This window comes from Venturia canescens, chromosome 9, assembly GCF_019457755.1.
Source record: "Venturia canescens isolate UGA chromosome 9, ASM1945775v1, whole genome shotgun sequence".
Classification (NCBI taxonomy): domain Eukaryota; kingdom Metazoa; phylum Arthropoda; class Insecta; order Hymenoptera; family Ichneumonidae; genus Venturia; species Venturia canescens.
Genome location: NC_057429.1, coordinates 15,333,827 through 15,349,551, shown reverse-complemented (window position 1 = coordinate 15,349,551; position 15,725 = coordinate 15,333,827). Strand labels below are relative to the sequence as shown.

Sequence of the window (15,725 nt, the reverse complement as noted above, 5' to 3'; positions counted from 1 at the left end):
ATTCGTATGGTCATCGAATAGAAAGTGTTTGAAAAATATACGGTTTGACGACGTCTCCGGCCGGCCAAAGTATCTCGGACGATGGTTAGACCGAGGGATTTTTGTATAAATGTACCGAGACGATTCTCGTAGGGCTTTCGCAAGGAACTCGATACCTTTCCCCTGAAATATCGCGGTATTTCTGGCAGTTCTGCTTCTGTATCTTCGTTTTATGGAGCAAAGTGCTCAAAAAGGTGAATTCCCCACGGGAATTCATGTTCCATACTGCCCCTCTGGAGTACACATATATAAATATTTTTATATGCACATTTCTATGTACTCGTGTGTACATAAGTGTTATATTGCATGCACCTTTGACATATATCAAGTTTCCACTATGATTTCTTACGTTCCTTTGCCACGATTGAGATTCGGTTTTCCAGATGGAATCTCGTCCCTCTCGCGATATAACGTTTTAAGCGACGGGTGCGTACGAAATGCTATTCCTCGAGAGCAAAACGACTAAAATTGTACGGAATCTAGGCATGGAAAACGAACCTCCTTCGTATTCACATCGTTACAAAGCCCCTTAAAAAAGGGGCTTTGTATCTTGATTATTTTCAACGATTTTTTCCCGTGGTTGGTTCAACATTTTTCAAATTTAACTCACTTTGTTTCTGAAAGCTTAATTGGATTGGGAAAAACATGGAACCATTACACAATGCCAATTACGAACTTTTTCTAGTGCAAGGTAAAGTAATTATTTAGCGTGATACACTACTCGATATAACGAGCTAAATGTTTGAAAAATTCGTTCAATGGTTTTTTGATAAAAATACAAAAGCACTCGTCGACCTGATGAGCGCTAATATAACAGAATACAACATGGAATCGTTCGATCATCGAACTTTCATTTTGTTATTGGTTATGTTGGAAAATTGATATACGTTACAATTCCTCGAAATTCACTCCCATTTGGTCGAGTATTTGTTCGCTCTTCTTATTGATGTGCTAAAAATTAGGGAGCTCAAAGAGTTTTCATTGGTGCGATTAACCGAATAGTATTCGGTGTATAGGTTATTAGATGCTCCACAATGATGGAGCATGAACAGCTTTCCTGGTTTACGTTAGATAATTAATCTCATTAGAGTGAAATTACACAGCGAGATGTATAATATTGAGATTTTGCATTGAAAATAAAATAGGTTAATAAGCAAGTTCATTAGGCCGATGGGTAAATCAATCGTTGAATTTATTCTCTCGAATGAAATAAATATAAATATATTTGAGAGAAGCTCTGTCAAATGCATGCTGATGAACTGGTCGATTGACGATTTGATAAAGCGTCCTCGCACCACGCGAGCTGGCTTGAATTCGTCGAAACGCGAGCATGCGGAGCTCCCGTTCGGCCTATCTGACCGTGAAGAGATTGAAATTCTCGCTGATATCGGAAACTCCCGTAACTCCAAATCGCAAAATTCAACATGCTCCGTATACGGAATGCAAATGATAGGATATTGATCCGAGCCACAGAGAACCTGCTCGCACCCGTTTGATACGTTAAGTTTATATATAGAACGATACACTCTCAGCGCGATCAAAAGTAAAGTGCTTTATCGCCTTTTTTCAATTTCCAGAGAAATTTTATTCATTCGCGTTACTTAACCCTCTCAGACCGAGACCTATTTCGCGTTGACGGAAAATGATTCCCTTCATAATTTTATCTCAAAATACTTTCTAGTTTCCGAATCCATTGTGACATTTCAGTTTTTTTGTTGGGAAATATGAATTTTTTAATGTTCGCTGCGCGCAGAACCAGGTCCTTGAGGAACAAAATCAGGAAAATTTAGTAATGAATCTAGCACCGAATACCTTAACTACGTCATATTAGCTTCCCTTTGAAAGAAAATAACGTTTGGAGTTCGAAAAAAAATGTGTACTAACTTTTCCTTTGCGATAACTAAAGCACCTTTTCACACAACGCCAACTCAACATGAAACGCCGACTTCATATTGATATTTCGACGGGTTAAAGCAGTTTATCTCTTGGTTTAGGAGTATCTAAGGTGCAATTTAACCTTGCTTGATGGAAATAGGCAGTTAGAACCCCGACTTTACTGACCGATGCAGTTTTATTGGGCCTGGAAGCGCGTGTTGCGTAAAAGCAACATACGGTCCGAGAGGGTTACGGTAGATCATGCCCGTAGGATTGTATTTTATGGGTGTCTAAATTGGGTCGATTTTTACACAAAGAGAAATGGATCAAGAAAAAAGTGTCAATAGAAAGACTGAAGTCTATGACAGGAATGGGCCAAGCCAAGAAGAAACAAAATACCGAAATAAGCAGATGTGAGGTTATACGAGTGCTCATCATTACCAATATCGTTAAATTTTTAACGTAATACACCTTTATTACTGGTATAAGTCAATCGTCTCGAATTTTTTCCCACATCTTCGTTACTGTTCACTTTTTTATAAACTTTGTAAAAAGCGTTCATTCGTAATATGAAAAGATAAACGATTTTTTACGCATAGTCCCTATAACCCTGTATATTTTTTTCATATTTAAATACATTTACTCGAATATCCCATAAGGCGAACCCCTCAAAATTTGATATGCGCGTCAGTCGACTGCCCATTGAAATTCTGAGTAAATTTAAAGAATTTCTTAAGAAAATCGTTTCGTGCATGAATTAGCTTAAATTTCTCCACTGTCAACTAATGAGGAACGAGGGATAAAAATATCTAATGAATTCCCAGAAAGCTCATGCTAATGTGCCTTTTTCGAGACGAAATTTCCAGTCTTTCAGGCCATTTGCCTGGCCACGTCGAGGACGTTCTTTCTCGACAATGTAATATTATCACCCATCGGGCGATAGATTTCGAAAATATACCTGCAACATATTGGGTTCGGGGTTCGATATACACATAGACCGAGGTATATGCGATAAAAGTTGGGCGAGAAGAGGTTATAGGAAATATATGGGTCTATGCCGTTGAATCTCTGGAACAAACCCAACAGCCGGGTTTAACTCTCGTAAAACAACATTTTGGATATTGCTCCGTACATATAAAGGGTGTCCCGAGAGGATACGAAACCGATAAATGCGATGGGACGTCATTAAATATACCAAAGTATCCCTACTTGTCGCCATCGCAAAAGAAATCGAAGAATCCAGTTATAAAGACGTTTAAGAGAAAAAACGATTCTCTCGACTACAATCTCGATCGAATAAATTCGAGGCTTGAAAGTTTACAGACGGATCACATTCTGTACGATTTTTCTCAACGCAAATGCGAATGAGATATGGATTCACATAATGCAATACTTGGCTGACCAGAATTCGCCAATATCAAAGGTTTATCGACCTCGTCGTAGTCGTTATCGTCATGAACGAAGTTCCGTAAACGCGAAATGGTCCCGAACACATACCGACACGAATGCGTATATCGAACCTATATCCGAGGAATAGAGCCTCGTTTCGTAGCCTCAATCCACCAAGTGCCTTTTCACGAACGCGTCATTCAAGTCCTCTTTTTCCCTGGTGACGCACATGTACGTACACATACGCACACTTAAAAATATCTATGGCGCATATAAATTTGTATAGGTGAGTGGTTGACGTTTGAGCGAACGAATGGTCGCGGTCACGATTCGCGAAAATTTCGAATTCCCACAGCACTCTCGGGAAATAGTCCCATGAGCAAAATCACCTACAGTCACGTCATACACACACACGTAAATATCCTCCGTGTCGGTGTTCTCCGCGCCTCAAAAAACCGCAAACTTTTTACAAGCTTTCTCTTTTTTACCTCGCAGTTCATCGTCAATTTACTGACAACATCAAATTTCGACGAACCAATGAAAGGATTCTTGAAGAGTCGCTGAGGAAGGAAAAATACGAGAAGATCAATTTGTTGTACTCAACAAATTTATTGATATCCTTCGAATGCACAGGATTTTACAGGAAGAATGGTCATTTCTAGAAAGGAGTTATTTCACGCTCATTAACGGTCGGTGGAATCGGTTCGAATGTTCGTTTCATTGGATCTAATTAAGGGGTCTACGGGGAAAAAAAAGATAATTTTTTTTGAAAAAAGATGTGTGTGCGCTGTTGATAAAATCTCTGGAATCGGAGAAAAAAAATCAAAATGGTTTTAGTTTCAATAGGTAAATGTTTCACTCAAAATTTCAAAATTCGTATGATACGCGCTATAGCTATGATCATAACGAACATGTGGCAAAATTTTGGTAAGGATCGGTTCAATAGTTTCGGAAATTTGATCAACAAGCCGTCCAAAAAAGCTGGTCAGATCTTTATAAAATTTGACTATGAAACTTTTAAACATGCATCCTTTCGAAAAAAATAAAAAATAAAAAAAAAATCGATTTTTTGAAAATTCTAATCAGGGTAGATCCCTCAATTAAAATTCATTCGATCTGTAGAATTAGATTATTTACGTGAGATCTCATTTTGAGTGACGACGAGAAATGAAAACTCGAGAAAACGAGTACTGAATTGAAAACGAGAAATTCGTAATATTTCTTCCATTATTTTCAATGGACTCGTCGGTTCATCCGGAGAATAAACTTTGAAAAAGTGTCGTCATTTTATTCTGTTCGTTTTTACGAGCTTGAGAAATAGAGCTCATAGAAAAGAGGAATAAAAATAATTACATAAAACCAGCGGAGAAAGCATAATCCCACAAGAAGGGTTTTTGAAATCGTGAACCGTTTCGGCGAGCTTTTAGAACGCTGACGAATTTTAATTCCGGTCTTAGAAGTTACGAAGGCGACTCGCAACTTCAAATATACAGCGCAGCCGTTACTACCTTTTCCAACGCATCTAAATCTCTCCCCCGTATATAGCCGTCGCTCCAAGTGTCGTTTGAGAAAATGTGGCCTCGGAAAACGCCAAATTTGAAGTTTCCAGCGGGTTTCACTGTGCAGGACGCAGAGGAGGAGGAAATGAGAGAATCCGAGGGGAAGAACGGGCGAAATGGCTCCCTGGGGCGAGATGGTCCATCAAAGAACTCTTGGGAGCAGGAAGGCCGAGGTAATCAGATGTTTTGTTGAAAGAATAAAAACTTTCAAGTATATAACTTCTTCCTCGGCATACCAGATCGACGATGGATTAAAATTATCAGAATTTAAGGAAAACCATTTCCGTGCCTTCCATTCGGTTCTTTGTCCCATTTTGAGCTGGACTTTTCCATAAAAACTGAATGCAGCCTCGGCTCTCTTACGAGCTGCTTCCGAAAATTCGCAGTGATTGCTCTGCACCTCGATAGCATTTCTCGTACAGCAGGGAAGAAAGAAAGAACCGCAAACTTCTTCGTTCGACTGCGATGTCGCGTGGTTTTGTCTTCGAGAAGGAAGAGGATTTCTGGCTGGTGGAGTAAGAGATTGCAAAACGGAAATGTTGAAATGAGATTATGGTTGAAGCAGGAGAGAAATTCATATACGAATATCTATAAACATGAGTGCATACGAACGACGAAAAATGGATGGACGTAAGCCACGAGGCTACACACGTAAATCCGTGTAAATTGCGTCCTTTCTCGAGTAAGAAATAGTCCGTATATTGAGAAGACAGAGGAATAGGGAATGGAAGAATGTTGAGAGGGATAACTCGGTCGCGCAGAAGGATAAATTCATTGAAGTGGATAACTGCATTGTGCCAGGAACACTGCAGGAACACATCCGATTATTGGGGCGAGGGAGCAGGCTGAAACATTGAGAGGAAGGGCTTGTGGGAGGCTTGCAAGGGGGGGGGGGGGCGCGCGAGGCAGGGAAGATTTTCCAGAATTTCTTTAGTCCCAGCATCACGGGCTGGCCGGATGCCAGGGGATGTTGTTTCCTGTCGTCGTGAACCACCGACTCGGAAAAATCGGTTCGGTTATTGAAATAATGCACTTTTATTGCTATCCCTCTCAAAACCTTGAGCCATCATTTGATCCAAATTTTCTCATTCCTCGTGTTTCGTAAGATGGATTCGCGTGGACTATTTTTTTTCTTCGAGAATAACTCGTCTCTCATTCCCCAGAAGGAAAAATCTTGTTTTTGGTTTTACGCCATTTCATATTTATCCATAAAACATAGAAGCTCATAAAAAATGCGGCCGACGAAAATTGTTGCGGGCTTGTGCCACGTCGAGCTCGCAACGTGTGCTTTTCTATCTCCGAGAAACAAATAATATGCGTTTAACTTTATCTCCGCTCGTACGATATCCCTCTCGTAATTCCTGGCCACACTTTTCCTGCCCCTCGCTTCCAGCCTCTTCTCTTTCGTTGGCGTTGAGCACCTCCGCTCTCTTTTCGCATTCTTTTCTTTTTATCCACTTATTTACTCGCACACTCCATACATATATACATACGAGTCTGCATTTTATTCGTTTATCTTACACTAGAAAACGACTGGCGCAACCTGCTAAGGGTGCTCCGTCATAACGTACGAGACTTCTCTGGCTGGCTGGCTGCTGGCAAAAGTCTCTCGCTTTGCCAGAACCCTCAGACGATCCCCCTTCGTGAAATTTATGTACACGTGCATGGGCATTTAGTCACAGTGACTGGCCACCCATATTTGTGGTTTCAATTCACTATTTTCAAGACCTTTTTCATCTCCCTTAGCTACGATGATGCATGAATTTATTGTGCCACATTTTTTGCATATTTTATCCACTCCTAATAAATTGGCTGAAAGGAATGCGCGTTCAAAAAGCCTCAAAACAAAATTAGCAGCAAATCCATGTGAAAAATTAAACAATCAGCAAGATATTGATCGGCATCTGAGAAAAGCCAACAGGAAGCAAATCCTCGAGGGTTAATTTTAAATGTAAAACTACCTCAGACACAAATCGCAGATATATTCGACGCCGTGTTTCACGAAGCGAGCAAACTCCCCTGTAAGCGGTAAGTCCCACGTCGAAATTGAGGAAGCGAAGCCGAATGCCAGAATGGAGGAACCGGAAGGGGTAAAACTGGGGAGAAAGCAGCAACATTGAAAGGGAAAGAAAGACGAATAGAGATTGCGCGGGGGGAGGACATTGGAAGATGGTGAGAAAGATGAGATGTATGGAGAAACAGAGAAAGCGCGACAAAACGAAGTGTGCGCTGGTGCGGAAGCAGGCTCTGAGTTTTGGAAGGATGGGGCAGGGTAATAGCGACGGAAGTTTACATCCTCGTATTTCATCGTTCACGAGCTGCAACCCGGTGCAAGCAACGGCTCCTGGAGCTCGATCTTAACGGAATGTGTTCCGTGGAATATATAGAGGGATGTGCGCGAGATGTGCGCCAGGATAAAAGGACCAAGACAGTGAGAGACAGTGAGAGAAAGCGAAATACTGAGAGATTCGCCACAAGAGAGAGACAGCAACAGAGAAAGAGAGCAGGGCCGGGGTGGGAGGGAGCTAGGGAAGGGAAAGAGGGAGAGGCAAATATTAAAGGAAAAGAGAAAGAGAGATATTCAAATAGGGCTTGGTGGGTGGTGGTTGTAAGGGTAACTCTTTATTACCAATGGGAATTCACAGCACCGTAGTGTAGATCCTCTCACCACGCCCAGATATTACCTTCTCGACGTTATTACATATGCTAATGCTTCACAAAATGGAAATCCGACCCTGGCTCTCGACGTCATCGGGTTATCCCGCTTCTTCTTCGTCTCCTTCTTCTCGTTCTGTTCCTGCAACTTTTTCTTATCCACTCGCATCTTCGGTTTTTGTTCTCTTAAGTATACACTTATTTTTCAATTTGTCCCGCGCCACACACTTCGTGCGGGAGTTAGATAAATATCGTCGAATAAATTCGACCATGGATAAGGATCGAACGATTATGCGAATTGCATAGTCGAACTCGGGATTTCAAAAGCAGTATTATTTACAGGAGCAAAGCTTGATTTGCGAGTGTCCCGCGTTCTCTACGATGATTTTACAATTATCCTGGAGCGCAATATCATTCGTCATCCGATTAAGTCCATGATTACGTTTTCCATTCCCATCCTTCTATCTTTACTCCATAAATTGTGGCGGCGATTGCTCCCTTTCGTCATCGATAACCACTAAACTGTGCGATCCACCATTTTTATCCAATTGTCAATGAAATTTTATTGAAAATGGAGGAAACCGCGTTGGCACTGGCAGAGATATTGGATTCGAGGGCTTTTTACATTTTCTCTTGAATATTTTTGCTGCTGGTGGACCTTCGGAAAAATTGGGCCGGAAGCGGTTCTTTCGAGAATCCCTTTTCGGCCAACTCTTTTGAGTCGGATTTTAGCTTCTCAACGGATTTAAATTTTTTCTGAACTCGCAGAAAGTTTGATTGTAGCGAGCATGATTTTTTGAACCTTTGTTTTCTCTCATTGACGCAGCTTTTCTTTTTTTTTTTTGGTCATGAGAAAATTCGAGGGCCGAAAAGCTTCGAGTTTACAATTGCGATCGCGCCTCCGCCAGACAATAAATACGTACGAAAGAGTTAAAAAGAGTCGACGGCGTACATTTTTCATTGTTCGCTGGAATGTCTGCCCGAAAGGCCTCTCGAATTCGCGAGACTTTCTTTCGATTCGTCGTTTTGACTGAATTCGTGAAAAAGAGCGCCGCACGCTTCTGTAACACACTCTCGCAGGAAGAAAGTTAAATTGAAAAGATGTTGAGAGGGATGGGGGATTTTTCGAGGAAGAGAAAGCTGTGAATGTTAAAGAACGAAAATTTTACGTGCAGTGCACGCTTAACAGCTCGACAGGATTTTTCGTGGAGAACGCGATAACGGATTTCTACGGAACTCGCAGCTTTTTCTTTCCCTTGCAACAAGATCAATTTACTGTGAACTTTTTCGCGGAGTGAAAAACAAAAAAGCTCTTTGGACCGATTGATGTTTTAACATTCGTCGACTTTTTGCAGTGCGTAACACTTTTCTACGATGACCACGAAAATAATAAAAATAAAAATAAAAATTTTACGCACAACTCGTAATTATTTTATTCACAACGGTTGAATTTTGAATATAAAACTTTTCTACATTCTCATTGCACACTTTGATCATTATTTTTTTTATGACACGTTCTCTGTTCCAATACAGAATGAATAGCTTGATTTTCCACGAGAGTAAAACTTTGTCGTCGTCACGTTAATTAATTCCGGTGTAACGTTCGAAGGCCCGGCGTTCCAACTGATATCAAATATTCGAGAGAATCATCAAGTATGCTTGATAACTTTACGATTTAGTTTTTCGAGCGTGTCTTCAATTAAATTTTTTTTTCTTCTATTTTGACCCTCCAAATGAACAATCGAATGAAACAAGCGGTAAAAAAGTTTGGTACAACGTTAATTCCTAGAAAGTTTCTACGTGGCGCTTTTTAATGGCAAAGCGTTCGGCGTATGATACTCTAATATGTAAATTAAGGTATTACTTATACCGAGAATCATTAACGGATGTTGAAAACTCTGGTCGCTTGATGAGACTTGATTCGGTGCGGAAAACCATCAGCCGGCTTAAATTCCTTCACAAATTTCCGAAAGATGATGGCGAGAAGCGTAATTTCGATGTGCTTGTACTACCATTGTCGAGCCAATCAAATATTCATCGCCCTGAGAAGAGAACGATAAACGAGATGAGGGAAAAAACGAACAGAAATTATAAGGGAAAACGTCTGAGGAAAATAGAGGCTATAAGAACCGTAAAAGCTTCATTAAAAGTTAGACTGATGTCCGCATGCATTCGCACCCTTCGAGGGCCGTTAATAAATCCACCCCCGATCTTGTAATTTTCTTGTGCTCTCTCCATTTTTCAAGAGGAAGCACTAAAATAGATAAATAAAAAACCATCAATGAGGGGAAACTTCATTTTCCCCTCGATGTTCGACGATACCGCTCTTTCTTTCACGAATGTGTCTCGCTTGACTTGCCTGAAAATGGAGCACAATAGCTCAAAGGGGGAGATCTAATTGCCCCTAATTGCGTCTTATTGAACGGAGCCACTTTTTTATCCCGCCCTGGGAACTTTCGTATCGTGGAATTGTATTCTGTCACCACTCCAAACTCTTTCGAGACCAATTCTTCGGCAAGGGCTTCGAGAATTCCGTCAAACGAATGTGTAGCGATCGACGACAATTTTTCAAAGGTACGTTTCTTCTTTCACAAATTTGGTAAAAAATTTCAACGAATTTTTACATTATTTTACTTTTTCGGGAGAAAAAATGAAATATTTGGTATAAAAAGTCTTAAAAACACAAACTGCTCGACGGAAAAATTTCGATGAAGAATAGCAATAAAATGACAGATCGTTTTCTCATCTTAATTTGTCTTCGTATGTGAAAATCTCGCGTATTATTTTCAGCCATTTCTCTCGATATTTGTTGGAAGAAAAGAAAATGGGTAATATATCTAGAATAATATCTCGATTCAAAATTTCCTTTAGAGCCTCGGAGCTGCGGGGGTGTGCCGAGAAACATTTCGCTCCCTCGATTACATTGGGGCAAGAGGAATGGGAGAGAGGCTGTGACACAGTTACCCGTGCGCAGGATCCCTGAAAATCCTCCCAGGAATGAGACTTGACAAATCGTACTATTTTCGACTGAAACTCGACGAATTGCCTTAGTCGGGCTTTCCTGATTTACTGTATATTTGGGAACGATAAATTTCCTTCACAAAAGCATCGTTCCTCTTATTCTTCCTATTTCCACCCCCTTTTTAAAACCTTTCTACACCCAGCAAAAGTACCATTGGATTGCAGCCCGAAACCTCTTTGGATTTATCGAATAATATCACACAAATGCACTTTTTTCGAAAATGCTTTGGTCCTACTTGTCGAGAAAGTAAGGAAAAAGCATTCTTTGACATGAAAATAATTTCTCCCGCAAGATCGTCTCTACGAAACAATTTGCGCGTAAATTTTGCAAAAGCACGTTTTTTGACAAAAAATTTTGATGTTCAAACAATTATTAGGAGTCGAAGTACCCAATCAGGAAATTCGTTTTTCGCTCTTTAAATATTCGATACGCATTGTAAAATTTCGACAATTAAATTTTGCGCATAAACCATGTACAAAATAACTTTCCTCGCATTAAAACAGTGTTTTTGTATTCTTGACATATCCTTTAAGCTATATACCGAAAAGTTTACTATGGTGAGTTAATTTTCGTCTATTCCAAAAACATTCCCGAGAACAATCAATTTTTTTGACTTTCCAAAGCTCTTGACTTTCCCTTCTTCAATAGCCCCTGATGTACAAATAATTAAAATTTTCTATCAGGTAATCGAGTTCCGAGATTAATATCGATGAGAAAGCAATCAAGATAGAAATTTCATAAAATTGCATTTTGTAGTTCGTTTGGGTTTGCCTTTTAACGAAAGTGTTTCTCGCGCAGAAATAGTGCCCAGAAAATTGAATTTTCCAAGAATCCTTTATGGAGGAAAAGTCCCGTAGTTGGACGTTTTTTTTTATTTCCATTGACTTGTTTTCACTTGTATTTCGAGTGTACAACGTAATATCATGAAAGGGGTGATTCTCAGTTAACAACGCCGACTAGGTTTCCATGCATTTTCAGTCCCGTGAACACGAAAATGCAAGAAAAAAGTGACGCTTTGAGTGAAGGACACGTAAAAGAGTTTCGCACGAGTTGTTGGCTCAGATGAAATGAAAAAATATTTGGAGTAAAAATGCTTTTCAATAATACAACAGCAACGGGAAAAGGCAGCGAGTAGATCAAATGAAAGGGTGTTTAAAAAAAGGAAGAAATAATAAAGGAGCGCAATGAAATAAAAGGAAAAGGACGATGAGAATGGAGAGTGCAGTAGAGAATGATTCGAGAGAACCCAGTGCAGAATGTTTTTCCTTCAATAAGCTGCTTTTTTTGTACTTCTGATTCACTTTTCACTCTTTTCACTTTCATCTTATTCTTCCCATTTTTCTCTGCTTACAACAAAGCAATAAGTGTTGGAGGATCGACCAAAAATTCCAGGAATTTCGTTTATAAAGCCAATCAATTTCTTATCGTTTTTCATTTACAACAATCGCCAATTATTTTCTTTGCCTGGGCACTCTGGCACGAATCATTCTTCTTCTTCGGTGGACACTTGTGAGGCAGTACGCATATTAATTCGTCGGAATTTCCCAAATTAACGAATCCGGGGTTGCAACGACAGCCGGAAGTCTGGGCATTGCATTCCTGCGGAAAGGTAACATTCTTTTTTAGTCCTGATAGTTCGAACGTTCTGTTTGCACTGAGCGATTGATCGCTATAAAAATCAGGCTCCCAGGAAGCAATTACTTACTTTTGCGGGGCACAAATATTCAACGGTGGTCAAGTTGCCGCACGACGGGGCACAAATCTGACCGCAAATATGTATTTTTGCATTTGGATCAGCGCACTCTTCTCCAATCGTTGCTGAAAGCGGAGGAAATTTTTTCAGCAAGTTTTATCGTTCCTCCATAAAACACGATCGTTAGTTCGGGCTTGAAAATAATGTGAGGGGAAAGCATGAATTTTTTCACGAAGTTTTGTTTGAAAATCACAAAATTTACATTTCCCATTTGTTTAATTAAAAATGAAGTATTGTCAGAAAAATAATATTCTCATCGGCGTATACCGTAAGCTTAGATTACAAGAGACCCTCTGAGTCAAACGTAATTTAAAAAAAGTATTTACCCAATCAATTATCTTACTTGTCTTCGATTAACTTACTTGCCCAGAAGTTGGCGACAACCAGCAGCAAAATCAACTTCGTCGGCATCTTCAGTTATTGGAAAACTCGATGGATCTGAAACAACTTTTTTCTAACTTAAAAACACAGTTTGATATTTCGGCCTAGCCAAAAAGTCTGTAATTGTAAGCAGAACTTCGAGTCATTTGAAGCCTTCCAAATTCGAGATCTTCGACATTAAAGAAGAAGGATAAAGAATCTTTAATTTTACACAACCACTTAAAAAATTTGTCCATAAAAATCTTTCAATTTTTTTGCACTGTTTTTCAGGAACAGCACTCAACGAGCTGTCAAAATTTACCTACACTTCGACCACTCGGTTTCAGAGATACAGTGGAACGAATAGTATGCAATAATTAACATTGACAAAATAATCTGCAGTTGTGTCAAAATTTATGAACATCGAACGAGCCTTCGAACGTGCATCTAGCAAACTCGTTACCTCAAGCCACGTCTTTCTGATCGTAGCTCAAAGTTTTTACACAATCGAGTGAAAAGTTTCGCATTAAAGTTTTTTATTTCATGATCACAAATTTTGTGAAGCTGATTATCAAATGTCTTACTACTATGATAAGATTGAATGAAGAGTCCAAATGAAGCGTTCAAAGCTAAATAAACTGGAACAAAGTTGTACTCACGATGATTGTAGGAGACGTCAATCGCGACTGCTCGTCAAGTAGAATTCGCAGCAGACTTTCATAAATCATATACCTTGAGTCGAATGTAAATGTATGCAGACTCATGTAGATTAATACAAATTAGATATCCGTTGGAATCGTTAGCACCAAGCAACATAAACATGAAGATACACATATCATGACACTATGGACGTCCTAATCTCCTTACTTAGGAGTCATGAAGGCAGAGCTTGCATTCTTTTGCAAATTTCATAATTGTCGAACTCGCAGCTTATCTATCCTATAAAAATATTCTGAGACTTTGTGCCATCACCTGAAGCTATGCACTTTTTATTAACATAGGAGATAAAGTTGTTCAAAAATTCGAATAACTTAAATTAATTAGATTTAGAAACAGGCGAGAATGAAAAATACCAAATTTTGTAGCATCTCACAATGCACACGCAAAGTACGAAATTCGAAACGTTTTAGTTTACTTCAAAGTTTTCAGTCTTTTCAAGCGACGTAAAGCATATTTTTGAAGCCAGTATAAGTTGAGAAACTAAACAAAGAGATGAAGTTATCAATTGTATTCACTTGATGAAATTTCTCGCTCAAGTTTTCCTCACACAAATTGTTTATGCCTTTCGGTGACTCATACATCTTGCCTCAGCATACACGTCGCTTAATCGAAACTCGTCACCAACTTTCCTCATTCGTTTGATAACGATTGCTGCTCACTCGTAATAAAGGAGCTTCGTCAATTGCATAAAGCTTGCAACGCACATCTGTCGATCGCGATGAATTTGTTTATTTATTTATGATCAGTATGGAAACGTCGCATCTTCTCAAGTAAACAAAAGGCAAACGAGTCACTTTATTACGAAACAAAATACCGGGAAGTACGAGCGTGTGGGAAAATGATGAAATGAAAAAGTCACTGAACTGTGACAAAACTCATAATCTCTTCCTCCTAGAAATATCATAGGGCAAGAAGCGCGATTTTTTACGCAAAAAATCAAAAAAAATCAAGAAATTCGGAAAATTTCGAAAAACCGAAACAAAACTCATTTTTACGTTCCAGAAAACCGTTTTCCAACTGCCTTCACCGTTCCACCAATCGTTTTAAGCTCGAATACTCAATGTCCAGTAACAAGTCTCATGTTAATCGTGATCGCTATAAAAAAATCCGCGCGTAGAAGTAAACGCTTTCTACGCTTGACAATCATAATAATAACCAAATCTCAATTAAGTTTTCCAATCAAGTATAGCGCGATAGTGTTCCCCGGAAATGTCATACGAAAAAAACTTTTTCAATTATTTGAATGTAAATTTGTGCCACGACGTTGGGAAAATTGGTTCAAGGATTTACCACCACTCGTGAAATTTCGGTTTTGAAAAAAGTTCATTTAAAATTCAGCGGAGTCTCATGGCCAGAGATTTTTAATATTGCACTTGATGCCATTGAGGAAGAGAAATCTCGTCGTTTCGATATTCGGAGTCGTCATTGGCCAAAACCAAAAATAAGTGATTAAACTTTACAAAAATATTGTTTTTACATGCTTTTAATTTGAAATATCAAATAACTTGTTGTTCTCCAAATGAACATAGACATTTTAGTCAGATTCGTTACTCAAACACGAAAACTATGAACGCACTCGAGTTTATAGAAAACTAATTGCATTTTCTTATCTGTTTTCGCATTTAAAATGTTTTTCACGAATCATTAATTTTTTTCGTGAAATTTAGGAGCTTCTTATTATTCACGCAGACTTGTGTTTGATCATATTCAAAAGCATTCGGAAGCTTGAACGCAGGCACCGTCCTTTCTTCTCAGGAGTCCACGCTTACATTGACATCTTCGCTTACAAATCTGCCATTGAAAATGAAATTTCCCGAGATTAGCGAAGGTTGAAATGTAAATAAACATTAATTTGGTGAGGACGAACCCTAACGCAGCGTCTTATTTCTGGATGCTCGCACGTTCTTGGGCATGCAGTCCCGCAATTCGTCCAAACTTCGTCTATTCCGTAGCATATTTTTTCAATTGGTTGAAAATCGTAATTAGATTCATCTTGGGCATTCGTTTCCCCTGTAATGGTGGTGAAAAGCAATAATTATCCATTTGGAAACCGTCCCACGAAAAAAACGGATTGCCATGAATTTTCTGTCCGAACCAAAGATTCGACAATTCGATAATTCTCACCGGAAAACATGAGGAACGCTATTGCGACGACCAAGTAGAAAACGAGAACACGAGCCATGACAATTGAACCTCGTTGAAAGGTGAAAATTGATTAACGTTCAATTCGGAATTTAGCAGACGTTGGAGAATTGCCGAATGCGGAAGAGCGAAGCACCGTTTCTTATCAACGTGTGATGTGTATGAAAAGTACACATTTTGATTAATCATTTTGGAGTTGAAATTTTTCATC

General features: G+C 39.3%; 2 protein-coding genes across 10 annotated transcripts in view; one reads left to right on the top strand and one right to left on the bottom strand.

Annotated features, from left to right (window-relative positions):
• LOC122415511 (lachesin-like) overlaps positions 1 to 15,725 on the top strand; it is a 165,053-nt gene that overhangs the window by 96,987 nt on the left and 52,341 nt on the right. The gene's annotated exons all lie outside the window — the stretch shown is intronic.
• On the bottom strand, positions 11,374 to 13,345 carry LOC122415513 (chymotrypsin inhibitor-like). 3 transcript variants are annotated; one of them, XM_043427656.1, is made up of 4 exons: positions 13,312 to 13,345; positions 12,655 to 12,739; positions 12,245 to 12,357; positions 11,374 to 12,138 (listed from the first exon to the last, which is right to left on the bottom strand). In XM_043427656.1, the coding sequence occupies exons 2-4, from the start codon at positions 12,701 to 12,703 to the stop codon at positions 11,971 to 11,973; spliced, it is 330 nt and encodes a 109-aa protein (XP_043283591.1). In that variant the 5' UTR covers positions 12,704 to 12,739; positions 13,312 to 13,345; the 3' UTR covers positions 11,374 to 11,970. The 3 variants fall into 3 exon arrangements, with proteins under 3 accessions (XP_043283591.1, XP_043283592.1, XP_043283593.1); XM_043427657.1 differs by having other exon boundaries at positions 12,655 to 12,730; XM_043427658.1 differs by lacking the exon at positions 13,312 to 13,345 and adding an exon at positions 13,237 to 13,289.

Bases quoted from the DNA above. Each gene is read 5' to 3' on its own strand.
- LOC122415513 (XM_043427656.1), bottom strand. From the start codon at position 12,703: ATGCCGACGAAGTTGATTTTGCTGCTGGTTGTCGCCAACTTCTGGGCA. The intron at 12,358-12,654 runs GTAAGTTAATCG...CTCCGCTTTCAG, and splicing joins TGTCGCCAACTTCTGGGCAA to CAACGATTGGAGAAGAGTGC. The intron at 12,139-12,244 runs GTAAGTAATTGC...ACCTTTCCGCAG, and splicing joins AATATTTGTGCCCCGCAAAA to GAATGCAATGCCCAGACTTC.